The 20899-nt window shown below is 37.5% G+C and overlaps 4 protein-coding genes across 6 annotated transcripts; 1 reads left to right on the forward strand and 3 right to left on the reverse strand.

Moving 5' to 3' along the window:
* zbtb26 (zinc finger and BTB domain containing 26) lies at positions 1 to 2714 on the forward strand. 2 transcript variants are annotated; one of them, XM_060883351.1, is made up of 2 exons: positions 1 to 121; positions 963 to 2714. In XM_060883351.1, the coding sequence occupies exon 2, from the start codon at positions 978 to 980 to the stop codon at positions 2193 to 2195; it is 1218 nt and encodes a 405-aa protein (XP_060739334.1). In that variant the 5' UTR covers positions 1 to 121; positions 963 to 977; the 3' UTR covers positions 2196 to 2714. The 2 variants fall into 2 exon arrangements, with proteins under 2 accessions (XP_060739334.1, XP_060739335.1); XM_060883352.1 differs by having other exon boundaries at positions 71 to 141.
* A 211-nt stretch (positions 2715 to 2925) lies between these two features.
* On the reverse strand, positions 2926 to 5918 carry zgc:101858 (uncharacterized protein LOC449555 homolog). Of its 2 annotated transcripts, none has more exons than XM_060883354.1 (8): positions 5788 to 5918; positions 5506 to 5676; positions 3951 to 4129; positions 3738 to 3831; positions 3549 to 3618; positions 3434 to 3470; positions 3292 to 3355; positions 2926 to 3137 (listed from the first exon to the last, which is right to left on the reverse strand). In XM_060883354.1, the coding sequence occupies exons 1-8, from the start codon at positions 5809 to 5811 to the stop codon at positions 2979 to 2981; spliced, it is 798 nt and encodes a 265-aa protein (XP_060739337.1). In that variant the 5' UTR covers positions 5812 to 5918; the 3' UTR covers positions 2926 to 2978. The 2 variants fall into 2 exon arrangements, with proteins under 2 accessions (XP_060739337.1, XP_060739336.1); XM_060883353.1 differs by having other exon boundaries at positions 5506 to 5705; positions 5788 to 5874.
* Positions 5919 to 6385: 467 nt separating this feature from the next.
* On the reverse strand, positions 6386 to 8539 carry ppil3 (peptidylprolyl isomerase (cyclophilin)-like 3). The gene is made up of 6 exons (XM_060883295.1): positions 8436 to 8539; positions 8155 to 8229; positions 7741 to 7834; positions 6994 to 7061; positions 6785 to 6903; positions 6386 to 6707 (listed from the first exon to the last, which is right to left on the reverse strand). The coding sequence occupies exons 1-6, from the start codon at positions 8523 to 8525 to the stop codon at positions 6581 to 6583; spliced, it is 573 nt and encodes a 190-aa protein (XP_060739278.1). The 5' UTR covers positions 8526 to 8539; the 3' UTR covers positions 6386 to 6580.
* Positions 8540 to 10696: 2157 nt separating this feature from the next.
* On the reverse strand, positions 10697 to 19821 carry lrrc8ab (leucine rich repeat containing 8 VRAC subunit Ab). Its single transcript, XM_060883402.1, has 4 exons — positions 19670 to 19821; positions 18572 to 18871; positions 16347 to 18450; positions 10697 to 14608 (listed from the first exon to the last, which is right to left on the reverse strand). The coding sequence occupies exons 3-4, from the start codon at positions 18441 to 18443 to the stop codon at positions 14333 to 14335; spliced, it is 2373 nt and encodes a 790-aa protein (XP_060739385.1). The 5' UTR covers positions 18444 to 18450; positions 18572 to 18871; positions 19670 to 19821; the 3' UTR covers positions 10697 to 14332.
* Between the last annotated feature and the right edge of the window lie 1078 nt (positions 19822 to 20899).

Raw genomic sequence — 20899 nt, forward strand, 5'->3', positions numbered from 1 at the left:
AAGTGCGCACTATACTACTAAATAGTATGTCAAAATAGTACACAACCCATAGGGGGCGTTGTACTTCAACAGCACTATTTAGTATGTTAGTATGCGGTTTTAGACATAGCTGTTGTCTCAGGTAATAATCTGCCCATAACGGTTAGCTCGTTTTATTTTAATACTCTAAACTGGTCTGTTATATTATATTGTGCTTTGTTGTTAACTGTAACGTTGTCTTGTAGCTTAGCTGTTAGCCTGCGTTGCTGTATCTGAACAGGCGAGATAACTGTATACAAATATCCACCTAGCTAGCTAACACTTAGCTAATGTTGCTAATGCGGACTTGTTTTGTTGTTTTGTAGCGGATCAAGTGGTCAGATTCAGTAATGCATGAGTGATATATTCGCATAAACACTTGTATATAAAGACATGTTTCTGATTTGTTTCTTATCAGTTGCTTTGTTTAAGATTTTAACTGAATTGTCTCGTATTTGTTTTTTATATCTGCTGTTTTTTTTTTCAGTCTAGTTGTTCAAGTGTGTTAAAGGTGGTTTGTTGGAAAACAGGGATCTCGTACCTTGTTTTTAAAAAGTTTATATGTGGTGTGGAAGATTTTTCACTTTAACATTACTTATCAGAAATGAATGAATGTAGCATGTAGTCATTTACTGTTGTTTTTGTAAAATTCAGAATGATTCAGTGGATGTAGTGGATGCTTTATGTAGAATTGGCGAGAGGTAAATAATGGGGTGAAGTTAGTCTGTAAAAATGAAGTTAACCATTGTGCAGTAAATTGAGAACTTGTGTTAAATAATTTGGTTGAATTATACGTTGCTTTAAAAAAGTAGTAATGCTCGTATTGCAGTATGTACTGAATTATGTTCCAGGACAAATACAATAAAGTAATTTACCAAAGAAATGAACTCATGCACTAAATGTCTTTTCCAGATTATGATGCTAACAGACATGCTGTCTTTTAGGTACCGCAGGCAGCCATGGCACAGGACGGGGTTATTTTGCAATTCAGTTTTGCCACATTCGGTGACTCTATGCTCCAGAAGATGGATACGCTTCGAAAGGACAGACGTTTTTGCGATGTCATTGTGCACATCAATGACATTGAGATTCCTGGTCACAAAGTTGTGTTTGCTGCTGGCTCTCCTTTCCTCAGAGACCAGTTTTTCCTTCAGGACTCACATGAAGTTGAAATATCAACACTGCAGGATGCAGAAGTTGGACGGAGACTTCTTCTCTCTTGCTATACAGGGACACTTGAGTTCCCGGAGCTGGAACTGGTCCACTATCTGACTGTAGCCAGTTTCCTACAGATGGGCCACATTGTGGAGCAATGCACAAAAGCCCTGAATAAGTTTATTAAGCCTCAGAAAGTTGAGGATTCCCATCGTTCTCAGCAGACTTCTAACATTACCACTCAGCTACGAGAGCCACCACATATACAAACGGTGTTCGATGATGATGAAGAGGTGGACAATGTGATTGAAGACGATAATGATGATGACGTAATCATTGAACCAAGATCGCCTCCTATGTTTCAGAGGAAATGCCAAGGAGAGGAAAGCCCCATCAACATCATTAAAGTGGAATCGGTGGACGATCGAATGCAGATATCTCAAAATTTACAGAGTGGTCCTGCTCGGTCCCCTGCCTTGTGCTCCCCAGAGCCCCAGCATTCACTCATTAACTCAACCGTAGAGACACGGCCTGCTGAGAATACCCCTAATGCCACTCTTGACTATGCGCTCTCCTCACCCGGTCCCAGTGGCATGGGAAAGGAGAATGTGTGGAGCTGCTCTCGGAATACGGACAAAGGCATGCAATGGTACCACCAGTGCCCAAAATGTGCCCGTGTCTTCCGTCAGTTGGAGAACTATGCCAACCACTTGAAGATGCACAAGCTGTTTATGTGCCTCCTCTGCGGCAAGACCTTCACACAGAAAGGGAACCTGCACCGGCACATGCGCGTCCATGCTGGAATCAAGCCATTCCAGTGCAAAATTTGTGGAAAGACATTCACGCAAAAGTGTTCGCTACTCGATCATTTGAACCTGCACAGCGGTGACAAACCACACCGCTGCAACTACTGTGAAATGGTGTTCGCTCACAAACCTGTCCTGCGCAAACATTTGAAACAGATCCATGGCAAAAACAGTTTTGACAATGCCAATGAAGGTAGCATGCTTGAAGGGTTTTGAATCTACTGCATCTAATAAAGAATGGTGTAAAATCCTTTTAAGGATTCTAAAACAGTAAATGGTCCTGTATATATGGCAAGGCCTTGTATGCACACTAATGGTTAATGTGTACCCAACATATGAACTTTGTCACTTGTATTATTGTGTAGTTGGTCATTGTACTGTATTCAACAGCTGCTGTTTTGTAATCATTTTAAATTAATTGTTGGCATTCATCTTAAGTTCAGATGGTTTGGGTTAGGGCCCTTAACCCTCAACTGTTCACTCACATCCTTTCTCAATTTATTGAAAGCATCATCTTTTCTGTCCTTCAGAGATACCAGTTATCTTGAAAGTATCTTTAGTGAGACATGAACACGCATGAAACCTCAGTCATGATTCATGTTGTTTCCTTGACTGTCTTTTCCAACACTGTAAATTCTTACATAAATAGAATGATTTTCTAATTCTATCTGTGAGATTACTGGCAAACTTGTGATTAATTAAATATAATGTCTCAATTATAAAGCAGGTTATTCACATTAATTGTGATTATTTGGAAAAAGTGTTTCTGAAATTGTTAAATATGCTGGTAAGTATCACCTAATTATAAGGAGATATAGTCTAATATGTGTTTGTGTGTAAGAGAGAGCGAGACCAGAGATAAACAAGAAAAAAGTATACATTTATAAACTCTATCAACAATTTACCCATACTGTACTATAATAATATTTAATAATATCTCTCTAGGCATTTTTTTTTAAACTTTTATTTACTTCTAATCAGATTTATGGTAATGTGGCACTATCGTGGACACATAGCATGACGGCCTCCGTCCACTGGGAGATTCACACCTGTAATAAAGGTAGCAGCTTCTGAGGCGAGGAAGGCAATTGCCTGAGCCACTTCCTCTACCTCACCTGGTCGGCCAAGGGCATGCGTGACTTTACACTTCTCAAGGAACTACAGCAACAGTAAGGAAAAGAATAAATGCGTACAACACACGTACAACAATACTTATAATAGTAATAATAATCAGGGTCAGCAGGTATGAAATGTTAAATACACTATAGAAAGGAAATATTATATAGAGATACTGTAAAGCTCCACATCTTACCTGTTTATACTGCTCTTCATCCAGACCTGCACGCTTGTGGACCTCTGTAATGATCACACCTGGCCTGTAAAAGAAAGATTAACACTACAATGTTGACTCAAACAAGATTACATCGCTACACCAACACGATCAATGAACTTACCCAACAGAGTTGACTCGTACTTGCTTTGGTGCCAGTTCTGAAATATAATTCGAGTCTGAATCTTAATCTTAACACTTCAGAAGCATTCTTGGATGAATAGAAAAGATTTCCTTACCAAGAGCTACACAGCGTGTAAACTGGTCAATGGCAGACTTGGACATACAGTATGCAAGCACTCCAGGAAACTGCAGTATAATAAATATCAATGTGCAAATTAGCGCACAATAGAATACATTATTGAAATCAAAGCATTCTATACCATTCAATAAAACAATTGAGTTTCTGCAGGAAAATGTGAACTCACTGATCGTTGACCATTGACACTGGACACGTTTACAATGCAGCCCTTAGTCTGAATCAAATGTGGCACACACAAGTGTGTGAGGTGGTAAACTGATCTGAAACACAAACACACACAGGCTTTAAGGGTTTTGGGCAACACTATATTTTCTATAAACTGTTAAGCAGGTCATCAATGACAAAGGCAACAGAATGAAATCGAAACCAAAACTCTTACCTGACGTTAACGTTCATCACCTTGTCATACTGAGCCAAGTCGGTGGTCTCAATTGTGCCCATGGCGAGGATCCCTGCACTGTTAACAAGAACGTCCAAGCGCCCAAAGTGAGCAACAGTTTCTTCAACAGTTTTCTTTACTGTGTCCTCATCGGTCAAGTCTCCTGGCACCAATAGTGGCTACAGAAATACATCGCAAATATAATTATTAAGTTTGTATCAACATTTGTAGACTTTTTTTTTTTTTTTTAAAGAATAAGTATGAAATGTCTTCAAATAATCAGCAACTCATTCAGACAAGCTTATTTCTGAAAATCACTCCACTTTCATTTTATTGTGATAGTTGCTTTAATACTTATTTTTGTATATAGACTTATTACAATCAAATGCTCATACCGCTCAGACCATGCTAGTTTAGGTAGCTGGCAGTTTATTACATGAATATTATATTTACTCAGTAGGTATTACTGCTTGAAATTCAACTGATAAAAATGAGGCAGCAGTGAAAAACTAGTCTTGTCTAAGGTTCTCTCTTGGTGGTTCCTTTGTGGTGACAGCAAGGCAAGTCAAGATTAGTGATTACAGATACACTGAAACTGTGAGTCTACTAACTATGCTAATATTGTAGTAATATACATATATAATTTAAATTGTATTCATTATATACACATTCATGGCATTTGGCAGAGACCTTTATCCAGAGCTTTGAAGTTTCTATCACTGGTTCATTAGGTTACAGACTTACCGTCAACATAAAATTCTGTTCAGGGGTGTTTTTTTTAATGTACACATAAAACAAACAGGAAAATGAGTGCTGGTTTAACCATTTCAGAAATAGGTAGGTCACCTGTTTTACCCATCATATGAATATAGCCAGTGACTCAGCTGTTTGGACATCTAGGAGAAATTTTTTCCACCACATCAATGCCAGAACAGAAAAGAGTCTGGCTGGATACCTACCTCTTACCATGAGAGATGGTGGAACCAGTCGAGCAGTGCTAAAGGAACATAAAGAGCAAGGTGCAGTCCGAGGAGCAACAAGAGCTTTGACGTAAGAGGGAGCTGCTCCACTTTTGACTTTGTAGACAAACATAAGTGTATTGAATCTGATGTGCAGCTACCAGAAGCTTTTTACAGCTGTACTTGTTATATAAATATATTATTAAATGATCCAAAAATGGAATTTACTTTCAAATGAGATGAAAAATAAATACCACAAAAAAAAAAGAATATGTTAATATGCAGACGAAAAGTAAAAATAACTTAATATGAAAAATAAAGTAACATGGACCAGAATCTAACAGCAGTGTTTACATATAATGATTGTATATAATGTCAATATAATGTTTATAATGTTTTTATATTGTCAATATGTTTGTATATAATGTTTGTATATAATGTCAATATAATGTTTATAATGTTTTTATATTGTCAATATGTTTGTATATAATGTTTGTATATAGTTAATATAATGTTTGTATATAATGTTAGTACAAGTGTAGATTTCTAATTAGAAGTGTTAAATAGGACGTTAAGGCGACTGAAGCGTTGTTTACCTTTTTCCCCCCGCACTCTTCACACTGTTTGGAGACTTTGCTCAGGTTGTTCATGTCACGGCCACTGAGCGCCAGCTGAGCCCCGAGTTTGGCGAAGAGAACCGCGGTTCCGGCTCCGATACCAGAACTCGCTCCTGTGATTAACGCCACTTTATCCTTCAGAGAGGAAACCTGAACAAACACAGCGCCATCACCGCGCACTTCACATTCACCCGCACATCTGAACTGAAGCTAACTGTTATAATTCGTCCATTTAAAGGAATTGTAAGACATTAAACTTACTTTTAAAGCATCCGCCGATGCCATCCCTGAATTTTACGTTCACGAACTGCTCACGCGCATGTAACGTTATGAGTGGGCGTGGTCACATTCTCCTTTACACGAAATATAACAGCTAAAAGACATGCAAAAAATATTACATTACACCGCAAAATTACTTTTTTTTAAAAAAAAAAAATAAACAAGAAAATATAAACCAAAACTTAGGCTTCACCTACACTCATATTAAGGAAAAATGTACATTGTATATGTTCCGGGTCGAAAGGTCAAAAATAAAAGTCCCCAAAGTTGCGCTCTCGAAATGTGCTAAAAATCATGCTAATTCAAAACATAGAGTAAATATAAAAATAAACAGAGTAAACAAAGTAAACATAAAAATTTAACATAGAGTCAAAGGCAAATAAAGACACAACCATATCTCTGACCTGTGGATGATCATATCAGCAAGTGTGCGTCATCAACTAAAAGTGCAAAAAACTAATCCCGTTAAATAGAAATCTGAAGGAGGCGATGGAAGATGTATTTATAATGTTGTTGTTTTTTTTTTTTATGTTTTTTAATCACTTCTACAAAATTGAGTTGAGAAATGGAAGACCAAAACTTTACACAATCTCTTTTTTAATTATATTTTTAAAAATCATACACAATTACATTTCATCTTTGTAAAACAAAGAACATAAACAGAAGGGGAAAATACACATAAAAATACAAAACTAATCACAAGTGTTCTGTACAAACATTAAACCTCATCATTATTAAAGAACTGCCCTTACAGATCATCCTGATCAACAAAGCCCTAAATGGCAAACGGGTTTGCGTGAATAGTCACATCCTTAATGTGGACGTCATTCAAAGGCCGAAACGTCTTTTCATGAACGGGGAGTTTCTCCAACTCATCCAGAGTCTCTAAACCATCGATTATTCTAAGGAAGCAGAGCAAAGTTAATTAGTGATCATTACACTCTGGTGTACTGAACTCAGCAAAAGGACAATGACATACTTTCCAAACACTGTGTATTTCATGTCCAGGTGTGGCTGTTTGGCGTAGGTGAAAAAGAATTGTGAAGCGTTGGTATTAGGTCCGTTATTTGCCATCGCCACCACCCCCCTAACATTGTGCTACTCAGAAAAAAAAACACAAAAACAAGGCACTGTAAACAAATTTGTTCTTCTTCAAACAGATGCATTTTACTTGTTTTGTTAACATACTTTTAAATGTTCGCTGAATTCGTCTTCAAATTTTCGTCCCCAAATACTTGTTCCTCCTTTTCCTGTTCCTGCATTAAGATGGAGACAAAATTTATTTAATAGGTTAATTTTATGATTCAATTCTGAGCAGAGCTTTTTGGGTTTAAATGTCAATCCCAACAAACGGTCAATCTCATTCTTCACCCACAGTGCATTTTAAGTGAATACTAATCATGGTAAAGAATTCATAATAATGCAGCAATGACAACAGTGCAGCAGTACTTTAATCCTTTAGTCCGTCTTGCTCCCTCATAGCATTTGTACACTCAGCTCAAACCAAACAGCTTTCAAAGCTTCAACTGTCATGTTAATATCACCACCAAGACTAACACCATCACATGGATCACAAACCTGCTCCTCTGAGTCTCCTCTGCTTAACTTGGCACAAGTGAATCGTATAAGTTGCACTGCATTCTGGATCTTTGAGTCTACCATTTCCTTCATCCATTGCTTTTACACTGGATTTCAAATTAACATGTCAGGAGCTCTTGCTCCTTTACAATTAAGAGCTAACAGAATCTGATTGGTGTCCCTTACATTTGAGATTGATTATTAATTGCAGAAAACAACCCGAATAATAGAAATACAACCAAAAAAATCATTAAGTGCATATTAAAGATTTTAAAATAAATACATTTAACACATTTAATATATTTGTAAAATATTTAAACATTTGATTTTGGTCTTTTATTTTAAAATGATAATTACCTGTTGGGTCTCCTGTCTGGACCATAAACCCTTTAATGTTTCGATGAAAGATGCAGCCGTTGTAGAAACCACTTGCACACAAGGCTAGAAAATTCTGTTAAATACATTTTACACAATACATTTAAAGACACCTACACACAATTAAATGTGTATTGGCTAAAATAAGGTGTGTTCACAAAGCCCCGCCCCCAGAATCTACAGAGTCTGATTGACAGACGAAGCATCCAAACACAAACAAGCATCAGTTTATTTCTTCAGTTTTCTTACCCCCACCCGACACACACACTTTTTCTACTGCCGTGTCTGTCATACCAGGATATTTGAACAAGTATAAAATAAACCAATTTGACTGTTGGACCTTTAGAAATATGAGTAAATCTTCCATGGCGAGTTTGTGAAATGATCGTGTCTCACCTCACAGGATTTTGGAGTCCGCTCACAGAAAAGCTCGATTTTTAAATCCCCGAGGTCTGTATGCAAGGTGACAGACTGAAAAACAATCATGTATTTAAAGATAAATACTTACTTTCATATTCACTCTAAAAGTACAGTGAACAAAGTAAACAGAAGTCTAACACAGGAGTGTAAACAAAGAAACTTGTGATAAAACTATAAAATCTAACAATAATGTTATGAACTGTTTAATAAGATTGTACTGAAGAGTGAAAGACAATATACTGAAAACTATTTTTTACCATTGTAAACCGTGTTATGGTTGCACTCCACCTTCTTGAATGTGCCGGTCTTGGTGCCTCGTTAAAAATGTTCCGGAAGAAAATGAACATGTAACTATAGTTCCTCTTCTTTTTTCGTGACCGCGTCCGTGTAATGCCACCTAGTGGTAGAGTGGTGTCATAAAGGCCCACTGGGAATAACGTGGGTACAATTCAATTCAATTCAAGTTTATTTGTATAGCGCTTTTTACAATGGACATTGTCTCAAAGCAGCTTTAAACATAGAACAAAAGATAAACATCAGGAGTAGTATAAAGAATTAATATAATAAAAATTCAAGATATATATATAGTTCACAGTGTGTATGTATGTATGTATGTATGTATATGTATTTAACCCCAATGAGCAAGTCTGAGGTGACTCAGGCAGCAGTGGCAAGGAAAAACTCCCTTAAATTGGTAAGGAAGAAACCTTGAGAGGAACCAGACTCAAAGAGGAGCCCATCCTCATATAGGTGACACTAGATGGTGTGATTACAAATATACAGTCAGACAAATGCTGTATTGGTATAAGGATCACATGGAGTTCAGATCTCCTCTTAGTATCACAGAGTCCAACTGGAGTCTGTAGATGTCTCAGGATTCTCACAGAGTCGGCCTCATCTCAGTGGAGGTCCAAAAACTTAATCGCACGGAAGACGATCGGAGCTGGTACAATGTCTGGGTGTCTCGGCATGGGTAGAAAAAGAGAAGAGCAGTGCAGAGGGATTAACATATCTGCTGTTCATAAAAATGTGCAAGTCTAGTGTAATAGTGCACAATATAATGGGATGTATTATGTGTACGCCTGACTAAAGAGATGAGTTTTTAATCTACATTTAAACTGGGAAAGTGTGTCTGAGCCTCGAACACTATCAGGAAGACTATTCCAGAGTTTGGGAGCTAAATAAGAAAACGCTCTACCACCTTTAGTGGACTTAGATATTCTGGGAACTACCAGAAGTCCTGAGTTTTGTGATCTCAGAGAGCGTGAAGGATTGTAACGTGTTAGGAGACTAGTTAGATATGTGGGAGCTAAACCGTTAAGAGCCTTGTATGTAAGTAGCAGCAGTTTGTAGTCGATTCTAAACTTAACAGGTAGCCAGTGTAGAGATGATAAAATTGGGGTTATATGGTCATACTTTCTTGTCATAGTGAGAACTCTGGCAGCTGCATTTTGTACTAACTGTAGCCTATTTATTAAAGATGCAGGACAACCACCTAGTAATGCATTACAATAGTCCAGTCTAGAGGTCATGAAAGTGTGAACTAGCTTCTTAGCATCAGATACAGACAGGATGTTTCTCAGCTTGGCAATATTTCTAAGGTGAAAGAAGGCTGTTTTTGTAGTATGGGCGACATGATTTTCAAAGGACAAATTGCTGTCTAATATAACACCCAGGACTTTCACTGTCGAGCTACTAGTAACAGTACAAGAGGCCTACAGCTGACACACACAATGGACGTCTCTTCTTCTTCTTCTTCTTCTTCTTAAGCTGTCCCTCTGATGTACTCGTTACTAATCCTGTCCAATCTTGTCACTCCCAAAGAGAAGTCTTTACTGTGCACTTATTATTTACAGAATTTACCAGAATCCCTCATTCATATCGACTTCCAGAAGAAATTGTATAAATGCAATATGTTTAATAATAGATTTATTACATGCTCATATTAGTACAATTAGGTCAGTACAATAAGAGTCTTTTTCTTTACTAATTAAGTGTTTGATGAAAAGGTGGGTTTTCAGTCTTTATTTTAAGCAGCTGGGAGAATGTATTCCACCACATGAGGCCAAGAACGAGAAAAGTCGTATGACGTCCTTGTACATTATTGTGGCCCAAGCTGAGCCTGGCTGAAGGTTTGCAGGGAATGTAGTGGTGTGATCATTGTCTTCAGACAGTTAGGGGTCTGTTTTTGGTTTTTTTTTTTTGTTTTTTTTTTTTTGTTTTTGGTTTTTTGACATATCAGTCAGCTTCCAGAGCTTCACCTGACATGCTAATATCACTACCAACACTAACACATAGTGACCTTATAGATCACTAACCAGCACAGCTGAGTCTGTACTGTAACTCAACTGCAAAGTATAAGCTGCAAATTAATATCAATCTGAACGCTGCTGAGAAAAATGAAGCTCTTCCTTCTGTTTTTTTTTCCTTCCCTTATGTTTGAGATTGCTTATTTATTACCACCGTCATCACTACATGAGCAACGGAATAACGGAAACACAACCAACAAATCATCACCAGAATCAAATTTATTACATATGACTTTATTAAATTTCTGTCTGTAGGATGGACAAATTTTCTACATCATGACAAATCAATGAGAAATTAAACACACTGAAACCAGATAAATAAAACATACATCTAACATGATATCTAATATTGTTACAACACTAGTTAGTATTGTTTTGGCAAATCAAGGACCTGTGTAAAAAAAGAAGAACCAAAAATACTCCATACTGTGTAAAACATTGTACAAGAAATCATATTGCTTTTATTCAGCTAGAGGAATCATCTACACTGCAATAGACTAAATGTTTAGATTAAACGTATTCAAACAGTCAGAGCAGTTAGATTATGTGTTTAAATGGCTTTAAACATAAGATCATATAGAAAGATTTCAATGGACTTGAGCAAGCCATTTTGGAGCCAGCACTCTGTATATTGTCATGCACTTCACTATAATCATTAACATCAGCAGGGAAAGATTATTATATGTGGCAGCGTGGCTTCATGATTACATAAAACTAATAGGTAAAGATAGTTTTAGACAACACTGAGCAAAAGAATTAAAAAATCATTGTATGTGATATAAAAAAAGCATATAAATAGAAATGAACAAGTAATCAAATATTCTGTGTTAGAAACTGCAATGAATGAAGATACTGTATGAGAGGAAACAGACTGATGAATCAGTCAGTAGGAAGCTGAATGGGATTGACCTGAGTAATACTATAAACTGTTAAACTCTGGGAAAACCTCGTAGCTAATGATGTATTGTACTAATACAAATTCAACACTGAAGTAACCTAATACATTATGTAATAAAAAAATAATAACAAAAAAAAAGGTTTGAAAAAAACAGCTCTTGAGTCGCTACACAAAAAGTCAGCGCTACATAATTGACAACGTTCATTCGGATAAAGTGGACTAGATGTTTCAATAAAATGAACAAAAGCCAGCACATGGCACAAAACTTCACAAAATGTTTTTGATTGTCTTATCAGCAGTGCATTTTTCTTCATTATGAAAAGAAAATGATACGTTGTAGATTATCTCGATGTTAAGTGATCAGATCACTTAACGATCACTTCTCGATCAGAGCCTCTGGTTGATAAATTGCCCTTAAGTGTTATACAATAATGCACAGGTGAAAAGCATCATTTTGACACTGAAAACCAAAACATATTAATGAACAAAAAACCTACATCTTCATGTATAAGAAATCATATTCACCCACGTACTGTACGTGACATACAGTAGAAACCTGAGTGTGTGTACATGAATGCTCATGCGTATGAGTTTCAGCATGTATTTGCATTGGAGTTAATTCGAGTGTTGTAAACACGTAAACACTCTGAACACACTTACAGTACACCGAATACTGACCCAAATCTCACATACTGTAGAAGAAAGATAACATACATACACAAAAAAAGTTCTGTGTTCTACATCACAAATACGGACAGTGTATGAACTGGTAGCTCCACCGCTGCTTTTTAACAAGTATTGTTTTCACTGCAGAAATGATCATTAAGTGCACTGAATAAACGGGTTTTACCCTGTGGTTCAAATCCCTTCCACAGAACAGAACAAATGACATTCATAATATTTTGAAAAAGGCTGTATAGCCAGTTACAGTGCTAAGACACTCAGGTTATATTAAATGTACACACGCACACACACACCACATGTATCCACAAACACTTATTTCTTGCATGCAGTTAATATTTCCTATTATCATATGTTTGTAAAATGCAAATCTGACCAAAACTCTCTTGACTCTAAAGTCTGTCTCTCTCTATATATATTTATAATTAAAGAGGGTGATTTCCATTTTTAAGCAGTTCTGTAAAGCGAATCAGATCTAATTCAGTTCACAATCAAGACTTTAAAGTGCTCATGACATGAATTCACATCAGAGGTGGACGTGTGCACTCATTTAAACATTACTCACGTATCACCATATAGATACATATCCTGTCCCTATTAATTCTAGACACAGAAAGTGTTTTTTAGCATGTTCAGTGCTTCCAGCTTGTCTTCACACCAGTCTTATTTCCTTCATGCTATTAACCAGGGTGGAAAGTAACACCACACTACATGTGCTCTCATTACAGTAGCAGAGTACGTCTTTTACTGTATCAGTATAATATACTGAGAATAATTCAATCATAGTACTTTAACTTGAGTTTTTCATAAAATACTCAACTTTGCTGCGTTTTTTTTTAATCATTTACAGAGAAAATAAGTCAACTGTAAGTTGTAAGTCAATGAAAGAGTAGGTGCAAATTAAATATAATTCAATTCTATATAATTCAAATGATAAATTTAAGCAGAGTTCTCCCAAAATGCTCATACTTCAGGTGACATACTTTAGTTAGCTGCAGCGGCGTCTGGAACATTGGAGATAGATGAGCATCCATGGCCCAATTTATCAGCTATCTTCAGTTTTAAATGCTTCCAAGGAAACTGTGGATTTGTCGATATTCACAGCTCAACATTCAAAGTGCAGGAACATGTAAAGCCCTTTGCTAGCTTAATGAATTAAACGAGCTAGCCAGATGTTTAGAAGCTTTTCACTATGAAACCATAAGATGCTATTTTTTATATTGTGTTAAATATATCTAAGTGCTGCTAATGGGACCCATCACTCGGCAAACTCAAGGCCGTTGAGCCAAAACACAGCCTGTTGTCTTATGCTGTTTTATTGTGCCCAATTCACCTTCCAATTATAATACAGAAACAGCCTGTGCTGCACTACTAATAACTACAGTAGATCTCACACCAGAGCCGTAACATAGTGACCGCACGTATACGGCAGGCTACGCTGTACAGTGTATATGGGTTTACATCTCACAGAGTTCTATGAAACCCAGGTTTAAAAATGAAAAAGTGTCAGGAATTGCATTTGATTCCTGAAATTTATCCACAGAAATAAATGCTGAAAAAAAAGATGATGGAGCACAAACAAGGACAAGAGAAAAGGGAGACGACAAATGTGTTCTTAGCAAAGATAAGGCTCTGTGAGTTCTTAAATATCTGCCTAATGTCATGTATTTTCCATATTTGGAAAACATAAATGAATAAATCAAAGTTAGAAATGAATAGTGCAAACACCTGAATAGTTTGTTAGCCCTTCTTTAGTCGAGAATCATCCTAGTCTACTTTCAGAGCTTTAAGTTTGTTGATGGAATTCATAACATGCTTTTTAAAAAAGAAATGAACAGCATTGCATCATGGTCCTTTAAGGACTCACAGAATGTTTGAAGTGGTTTGAAACCTCTGGCCTTCAGGAAAATGTGTAATCTTTAACGTTAATTAGCTCGGTAATGAAGATAGCCAGATCAACATTTGGCTAACGTTCTGGTTCTTTAAATACTGTTAATAATCCAAAGTGAGTTCATTTCAGCATGGTTAGTTAACATTAGAACAAAATAGAACGGAAAACATTTTGAAGTAATTTCATTGACGACTACTTTTTCTTTTAGTGGCAGTACATTTGCTCAAGTCAGTGTGTTTTGTACTCTTTCCACCTCTGGTTATTAATAACGCTTGAAGAGTTTGTCCTGAATGTCGCTCTATGATGCAGTGTGCTCATTTTCTATATCCAGCTCTGGATTCAAAAACAACGGTGTGTTTGAGAAGTGTGCTGCTCTCACACTGCCTCTTTTTCAGCCCTCCAGAGCTGCTCTTTAACCTCAGTGGGAAGGGTATTGAAAATAGGCTCCTCAACGATCAGGCCGCTGCGCTTCAGCAGTTTACACTCTCCCAGCTCCACAGGCAGACACTCCAGCCCGTTCCCCCGGAGCTCCAACTGCGTCAAGTTGATCAGCTCACCGAAACGAGAGGGCAAAGACTGCAGGTAGTTATTGCCCAGGTTCAGAGTGCGCAGCTTCTTACACTGGAACAGCTCAGGAGGAAGCTTCTCAATCTGACAGCAAGGCAAAAGGGAGAGGAAACAAATAAACAGTTAAATTCATATAGACAACATACAGAAATAAATAACTAACTTCAGTGTAATAGCTGTGGAGAATACGTACGTGTATAAAAATGATGTCTTTATTTTCAATAAAATAAATTTAAAAATAAATCACTTTAATCTTAGTTGCATGTTGTCTCAAAGTCATTTATATGGAAAAAAATTATACAGGCCAGAAAGTTAACTGACATTCTAATACTATACATCTATACTCATCAGCTTATTTTTCTTCTTATTATTTTTTATGCAGTTTTCCATGGACAATGTATTATTTAATAATGTAAAAAATGATCATTTCAGCATGCCCCATTAAGGCACTAGTTTTATAATATATAAAAAAATGGAATGAACTATTTAGAAGAGCCCACAGGGTGTGATCTGCGAGTTATGTGGAGACATAGCTCAATATATATGACAGTACATTTCTATAGTTTCACAGCAACATTGTAGAAATGTTTTATTTTGGAGTTCTATGAAGCAATGTTTTGGTCAGGTTAAAACCATACCGTGTTCTCTCAGTCACATGATGGCAAACAGTCCATCCAGAATTTCATGATTCTGTGATTGCAGAACTCAAGCAAACTGTGATATTCAGAGTGAAATTGTTCAAAATTAAAATCACAGATTTTCAGCAGATTTGCGCCAATGTGTGTCGTTCACATCACAACACAAATTCAGCAAAGATCTCTTGGATTTATGTGCCTCAAACATGAGTACAGAGCCATCATCGAAAGCCATTTCACATTGCAAAATCAAGCAGTTTTGGCCGCAACAATCACAAAAGGCTCGATAACCGGGAGGAACAACTGAACATACTCAAGGTTTTATTTTCATGAGCGTTATCATGTACTAATTGTAATTAGTACATGATTCATTTGCATGTATCCAAATCGGGTGAGTGCTGTACAGATTACAGCACTTAACATGCAGACTTTTAACCCTCTTTTATTTATTTTTTTTAACCTGACTGAAAAATAACTGAATTTACGGCTCAGCTCTTCCAAGGCCAGGGGTGTTGTTGAAAACATTTCAATTTCTAATAGGACCTTTGCTTTTGGAATCGTGCTGTTAATTCTCAAAACAGAATCCCAAAAGCTGTCAGTCCCAGTGCTGTAGGCTTTTTTTCAATTATTACAACACTAACAAATCTAAACACATTCACCAATGAAAGAGTAAAAATGTAATATATAGAAAACAAACCAAATATTTAGTACATTCCTGAACAGAAGGAAAGCAGAAGCAAATGTGGAAGAACAAGCAGGAAATGAAGCAGCTGCAAAAAAAAAACCTAGCAGAACATCACCAGGTAAGAAAGCCAGCATCTGGTGATGTCTATGGGTTCAGACTCCAAGCATTGACCAGTTCATTGGCCAGTTAGTTCTTTAAAAATGGGGTTGGGGACAAATCGTGAGAAAAGTCCTGTACAATCCTAGACCATTAACTTAATTTGGATGGAAATACGCTTAAAATTTAAATTTTATTAACAACTGACTGACTTGAAAATGACATACAGTTTAATTTTTATTTTGTTTTTGAGTTAATGAGATGTAGATAAAAGAGTATAAGGACTATAATAACTCTACAATAAATGTAATATCATTGATCATGATGGGCTATGATTTTCACCACTGCAACAAAATATAGAAATTGTGGATTGAACTGAAAATAAACCGGAAGATTTCTGACTCACCCTATTGGCAGTTACTGCAAAGTACTGTAGGTTCTGAAGGCATCCGATGTCAGCTGGGATGTTTGATAGATTGTTGTAACTTAAATCGAGATACCTCAGTTTACGACAGAAAAACAGCTGACTTGGGATTTTCTCAATCTTGTTCCGGTTCAAATAGAGACGCTCAAGGTTGTTTAAAGTGCCTATTTGGATAGGGATGTAGGCGATCTTGTTGTACCAGAGTTTCAGACATACAAGCCTATGGAGATGCTGAAAGCTGATGATTTCCTCAATGGTCTTCAGGTTGTTGTCCTTCAGATCAATCTCCTGCAGGTTGTGGAGGCTGAAGATGGAATGGGGGATACGCTCCAAGTCACAGCGAATCAGCTCCAGCTCGGTCAGATTCACCATCTTCTTCAAGCTATTAAGAACCATCAGTTTGGTCCCCTCGTTGTTGATGGAGAGTTTTTGCAGGTGCAGTCCAACGTCGGTGACGACCTGTGGCAGTTTGGTCAGGTTGCTCTTCAGTCTAAGAACCTTGAGACCTTTTAGTTCTCTCAACCCATCGATCACAATGTACCGATTGTTCTCAGCACTCAGATTCCCTGTAAGCTGCAGCTCAGTCAGGTTCTTTAAACTGTAGATCCAAAGAGGTATTTCTTTAATATCAGTGAACTTTATGTGCAAGGATTTCAGGTTTTCTCTCAAAAACGCAAGAGCTGGTGCTTCTATTTTAGCCGGGGTGTGATACAGCCACATCTCTCTCAGATTTATGAGTTGTGCAATAATAGGTGGAATGGTGACATCAGTGATCAGCTCCAACTTAAGAACCTCCAGGTCCAGCAAGTCGAAGACTGTATCTGGGATTCCACTGAGCATAAAGAGATGGAGCTCTAACTTGTCTTGAGAGTTCTTAGTGATTCTTTGTCGAAGCTTATCAAGGGTCCACTCGTTGTTGAGGTTAAGCTGGCGGAGTTTGTTTTCACTGACTTCTGAGAGGAAGACAGCAAAGCGCTTCGAGTAGAGAGGATCATACTGGTCAATCATGTGCAACATAAAGGCAAAATCATTCTTCACATCTGGAATGTCACTGTAGCTGCTCTCTTCTCTGATAGACTCGAAGGAGTATTTCTTAAGGGAACGGCGGAGCATCCAGCTGAGTGTATACATGCAAATCATCCCGTACACAACAACAAGACTTATGTAGAAGCAAGCCAAAATTTTGAAAAGTGTGGCGAGCGGATGAGCGCAATTAAACATCTGATAACCGGTAAGATTCTCAATGTCCACACTACAATCAACACTGAATTGAATATTGTGGACGTAGTAGCCAGTATAACAGATGATAAGGATGAATTTAACTACTTTGATTATGGTTTGTCGGATGTACAGCCTGTAGACGATATCTCCTTCCTCGACATGAAGCCTAAATTTTTTAACCTTTTCAAACAGAGCTTTAGCCTGTTCGCCCTCTTTTTTGTCCAGGACGCCGTTTTCAGAGTGGTCGACAATCCCTTGCTCAAAGCGAGACTTGGTGGTAGACAGCATCGAAACACTGGCCTCTACGTCTTCACTAACATACGATGCTTTTTTGTCGATAGAGCCGTTCATTTTCCCTAGAGCTTTAGGATCGCTTTCCTCGACCACTGTCTCAGACAATGCTCGCGTGGTCCATGGAGAATCAAAACACTTCAGAAGAATGGAGACAAAATGTTCCAGCTTGGAACTAGTCCAAGGGAACTTGAACCAAAAGTTGCTGCAAGCCAGGAAGATCAGCGTGTGTAGCAGCACCAAATATGGGAAATACTTAGCGAACCAGTGAAGCTTGTTTTCATAGCACACAGCATCGACATAGTTATACTGGTGTCTGTCAAGGTCGTATCGGATTCCCTGTGGCTCAAAGGCAGCCTCGAAATACTTTCGACAGGTTTCATTTACCACCCATTTGCAAGGCAGGCAGATCATCTTGTCCTGGGTGACTTGTAAGGTTCCTCCAAACACTGCAATCATCAGCATCACGACAGACAGGTAATCTGTGAACACGTCCCACCATGGCTTCAAAATACGGTATGCAGGTTGAGTGTCCACAAAGTACCGCAGCTCAGTGATGGGAATCATTGTTGATCTGAAATAAAAAAAAAATCAATAAATAAATAACGACAGGAGCTCGATACACTTTTCTTCCGCATCTTGTGAAATGATTTAAATAAAAAAAATTTAAAATAACAATAATAAAGCAGCTTTACCAGAGGATGGATACTCTCTGTTCTGGCTTCATCTGCAAGAACAAGGCTCCACCAAGAGAACTATTTGGCTTTCTTGTCAGCTATTATTAACCGTTTCCGCTAATAACACTCAAGAATTGTCTCTTCTCGCTATGGAAAGAGAGTCCATGACCCCAAAGTTCAGATCCTGTTTGTCTTTGGGAGGGGCAGAGGCTCAGCAGTGGCTCCTCTGTGCGCCGTTATGTTACCTAACAGCGCACATGGTCAGTCAGGAATCTGCACTCATCACAGTCCGGCATGTCAGGATGAGGCACCGATTTCCTGTCAAGATAAAGGGGAACCAACGTCAAAACACCCCCAGCAGCAGCTTAATTTACTGAAAGATAAATTATAAATATATTAGATAGATAGATAGATAGATAGATAGATAGATAGATAGATAGATAGATAGATAGATATGGGGGGGGGAAGAGATAATAACATAATAAATAATTGTTTATTTGTTTTTAATTCTGTGTGAGAACAAATGTGATCAGTTTGTTGAAAACCTTTTCCTTAAACTTTGTCTTTGAAACTTAATGCAACCAGAAATAAAACCACTATTTCTTCAGACCGGTTAAGACCTTGATTATTTGTATATTACAAACACCCTTAAGTACTTTTCCCAACAGATAAACCCACCACAGTTAGCATGATCACTATTAGCCAGGTCATTGATGTAGCCACAGGATGCTGACACACAGGATAATAAACACACAAGTCAACAAGTACAGACTCTTTAATATCGAAATAAATCACTTTATAATTACAATGAGAACCATAAAACACAGTTTATTCATTAATTAAGTAAACAATAAAAACCGAAAAGCCTCTCAAGGACCATTATTTGAACACTAATGATATTATAATCTACATGAATAACCAGCTGGATTAAACACAACAGTACTAGTTGACTTGGTGTTAATAGGTTAGTGCGGTTTGGGACACAGCCATTGCTCTATTAGCCTGCTAGCACCTACACTCGGTTATTATTATCACTATTATTGTTCTTCAACATTAGAAACATCCAAACGTGCTGAAAAAACTCAATAGCAGTTCATAGCATTGGCAAGAACCTACCGGGATTTGTATTTCTGATGATCATATTTGGTCAGGTTTGATCACTATAGATCATTTTCCCAGTCAGTTTATTTGTCCCTTTTTTTAAAAAAAAAAAAAAAAAGGCACCGCTGGAGACGGGAATAAACTGGAAAAAGCCGATCTTCATTCAGTGTAGTTTCACCACCAGGACGCTAGGGAGCAGTAGGGGATAAAAACAAATGTGTCTGTACCCATCATAACACACTACTGCCACCGTGTGATAAATAACACTCAGATCAGTAAATAAGCAGTAAATAACAACACATATCAGTAAATTATCAGTAAATAACAACACTCATATCAGTAAATAAGCAGTAAATAACAACACACATATCAGTAAATTATCAGTAAATAACAACACACATATCAATAAATTATCAGTAAATAACAACACACATCAGTAAATTATCAGTAAATAGCAACTCACATCAGTAAATTATCAGTAAATAACAACACTCATATCATTAAATTATCGGTAAATAACAACACTCATATCAGTAAATTATCAGTAAATAACAACACTCATATCAGTAAATTATCAGTAAATAACAACACTCATATCAGTAAATTATCAGTAAATAACAACACACATATCAGTAAATTATCAGTAAATAACAACACACATGGGGGGCACGGTGGCTTAGTGGTCAGCACGTTTGCCTCACACCTCCAGGGTTGGGGGTTCGATTCCCGCCTCTGCCTTGTGTGTGTGGAGTTTGCATGTTCTCCCCGTGCCTCGGGGGTTTCCTCCGGGTACTCCGGTTTCCTCCCCCGGTCCAAAGACATGCATGGTAGGTTGATTGGCATCTCTGGAAAAATTGTCCGTAGTGTGTGATTGCGTGAATGAATGAGAGTGTGTGTGTGTGTGTGTGTGTGTGTGTGCCCTGCGATGGGTTGGCACTCCGTCCAGGGTGTATCCTGCCTTGATGCCCGATGACGCCTGAGATAGTTCCCCGTGACCTGAGGTAGTTTGGATAAGCGGTAGAAAATGAATGAATGAATGAACAACACACATCAGTAAATTATCAGTAAATAACAACGCTCATAAATCAGTAAATTAAACTGAAATTGATTCAAAATGGACCAAAGAGAAAGATCAGACCTGGTATACTTGTTTATTTTACCATTCTGCAGTAAGGTTTACTTAACATATATCCAGGTCAACCCTGTAGACAGGTCACAAATTAAACTTAATATTTATATTTGTAT

Source organism: Tachysurus vachellii, chromosome 12 (assembly GCF_030014155.1).
Source record: "Tachysurus vachellii isolate PV-2020 chromosome 12, HZAU_Pvac_v1, whole genome shotgun sequence".
Classification (NCBI taxonomy): domain Eukaryota; kingdom Metazoa; phylum Chordata; class Actinopteri; order Siluriformes; family Bagridae; genus Tachysurus; species Tachysurus vachellii.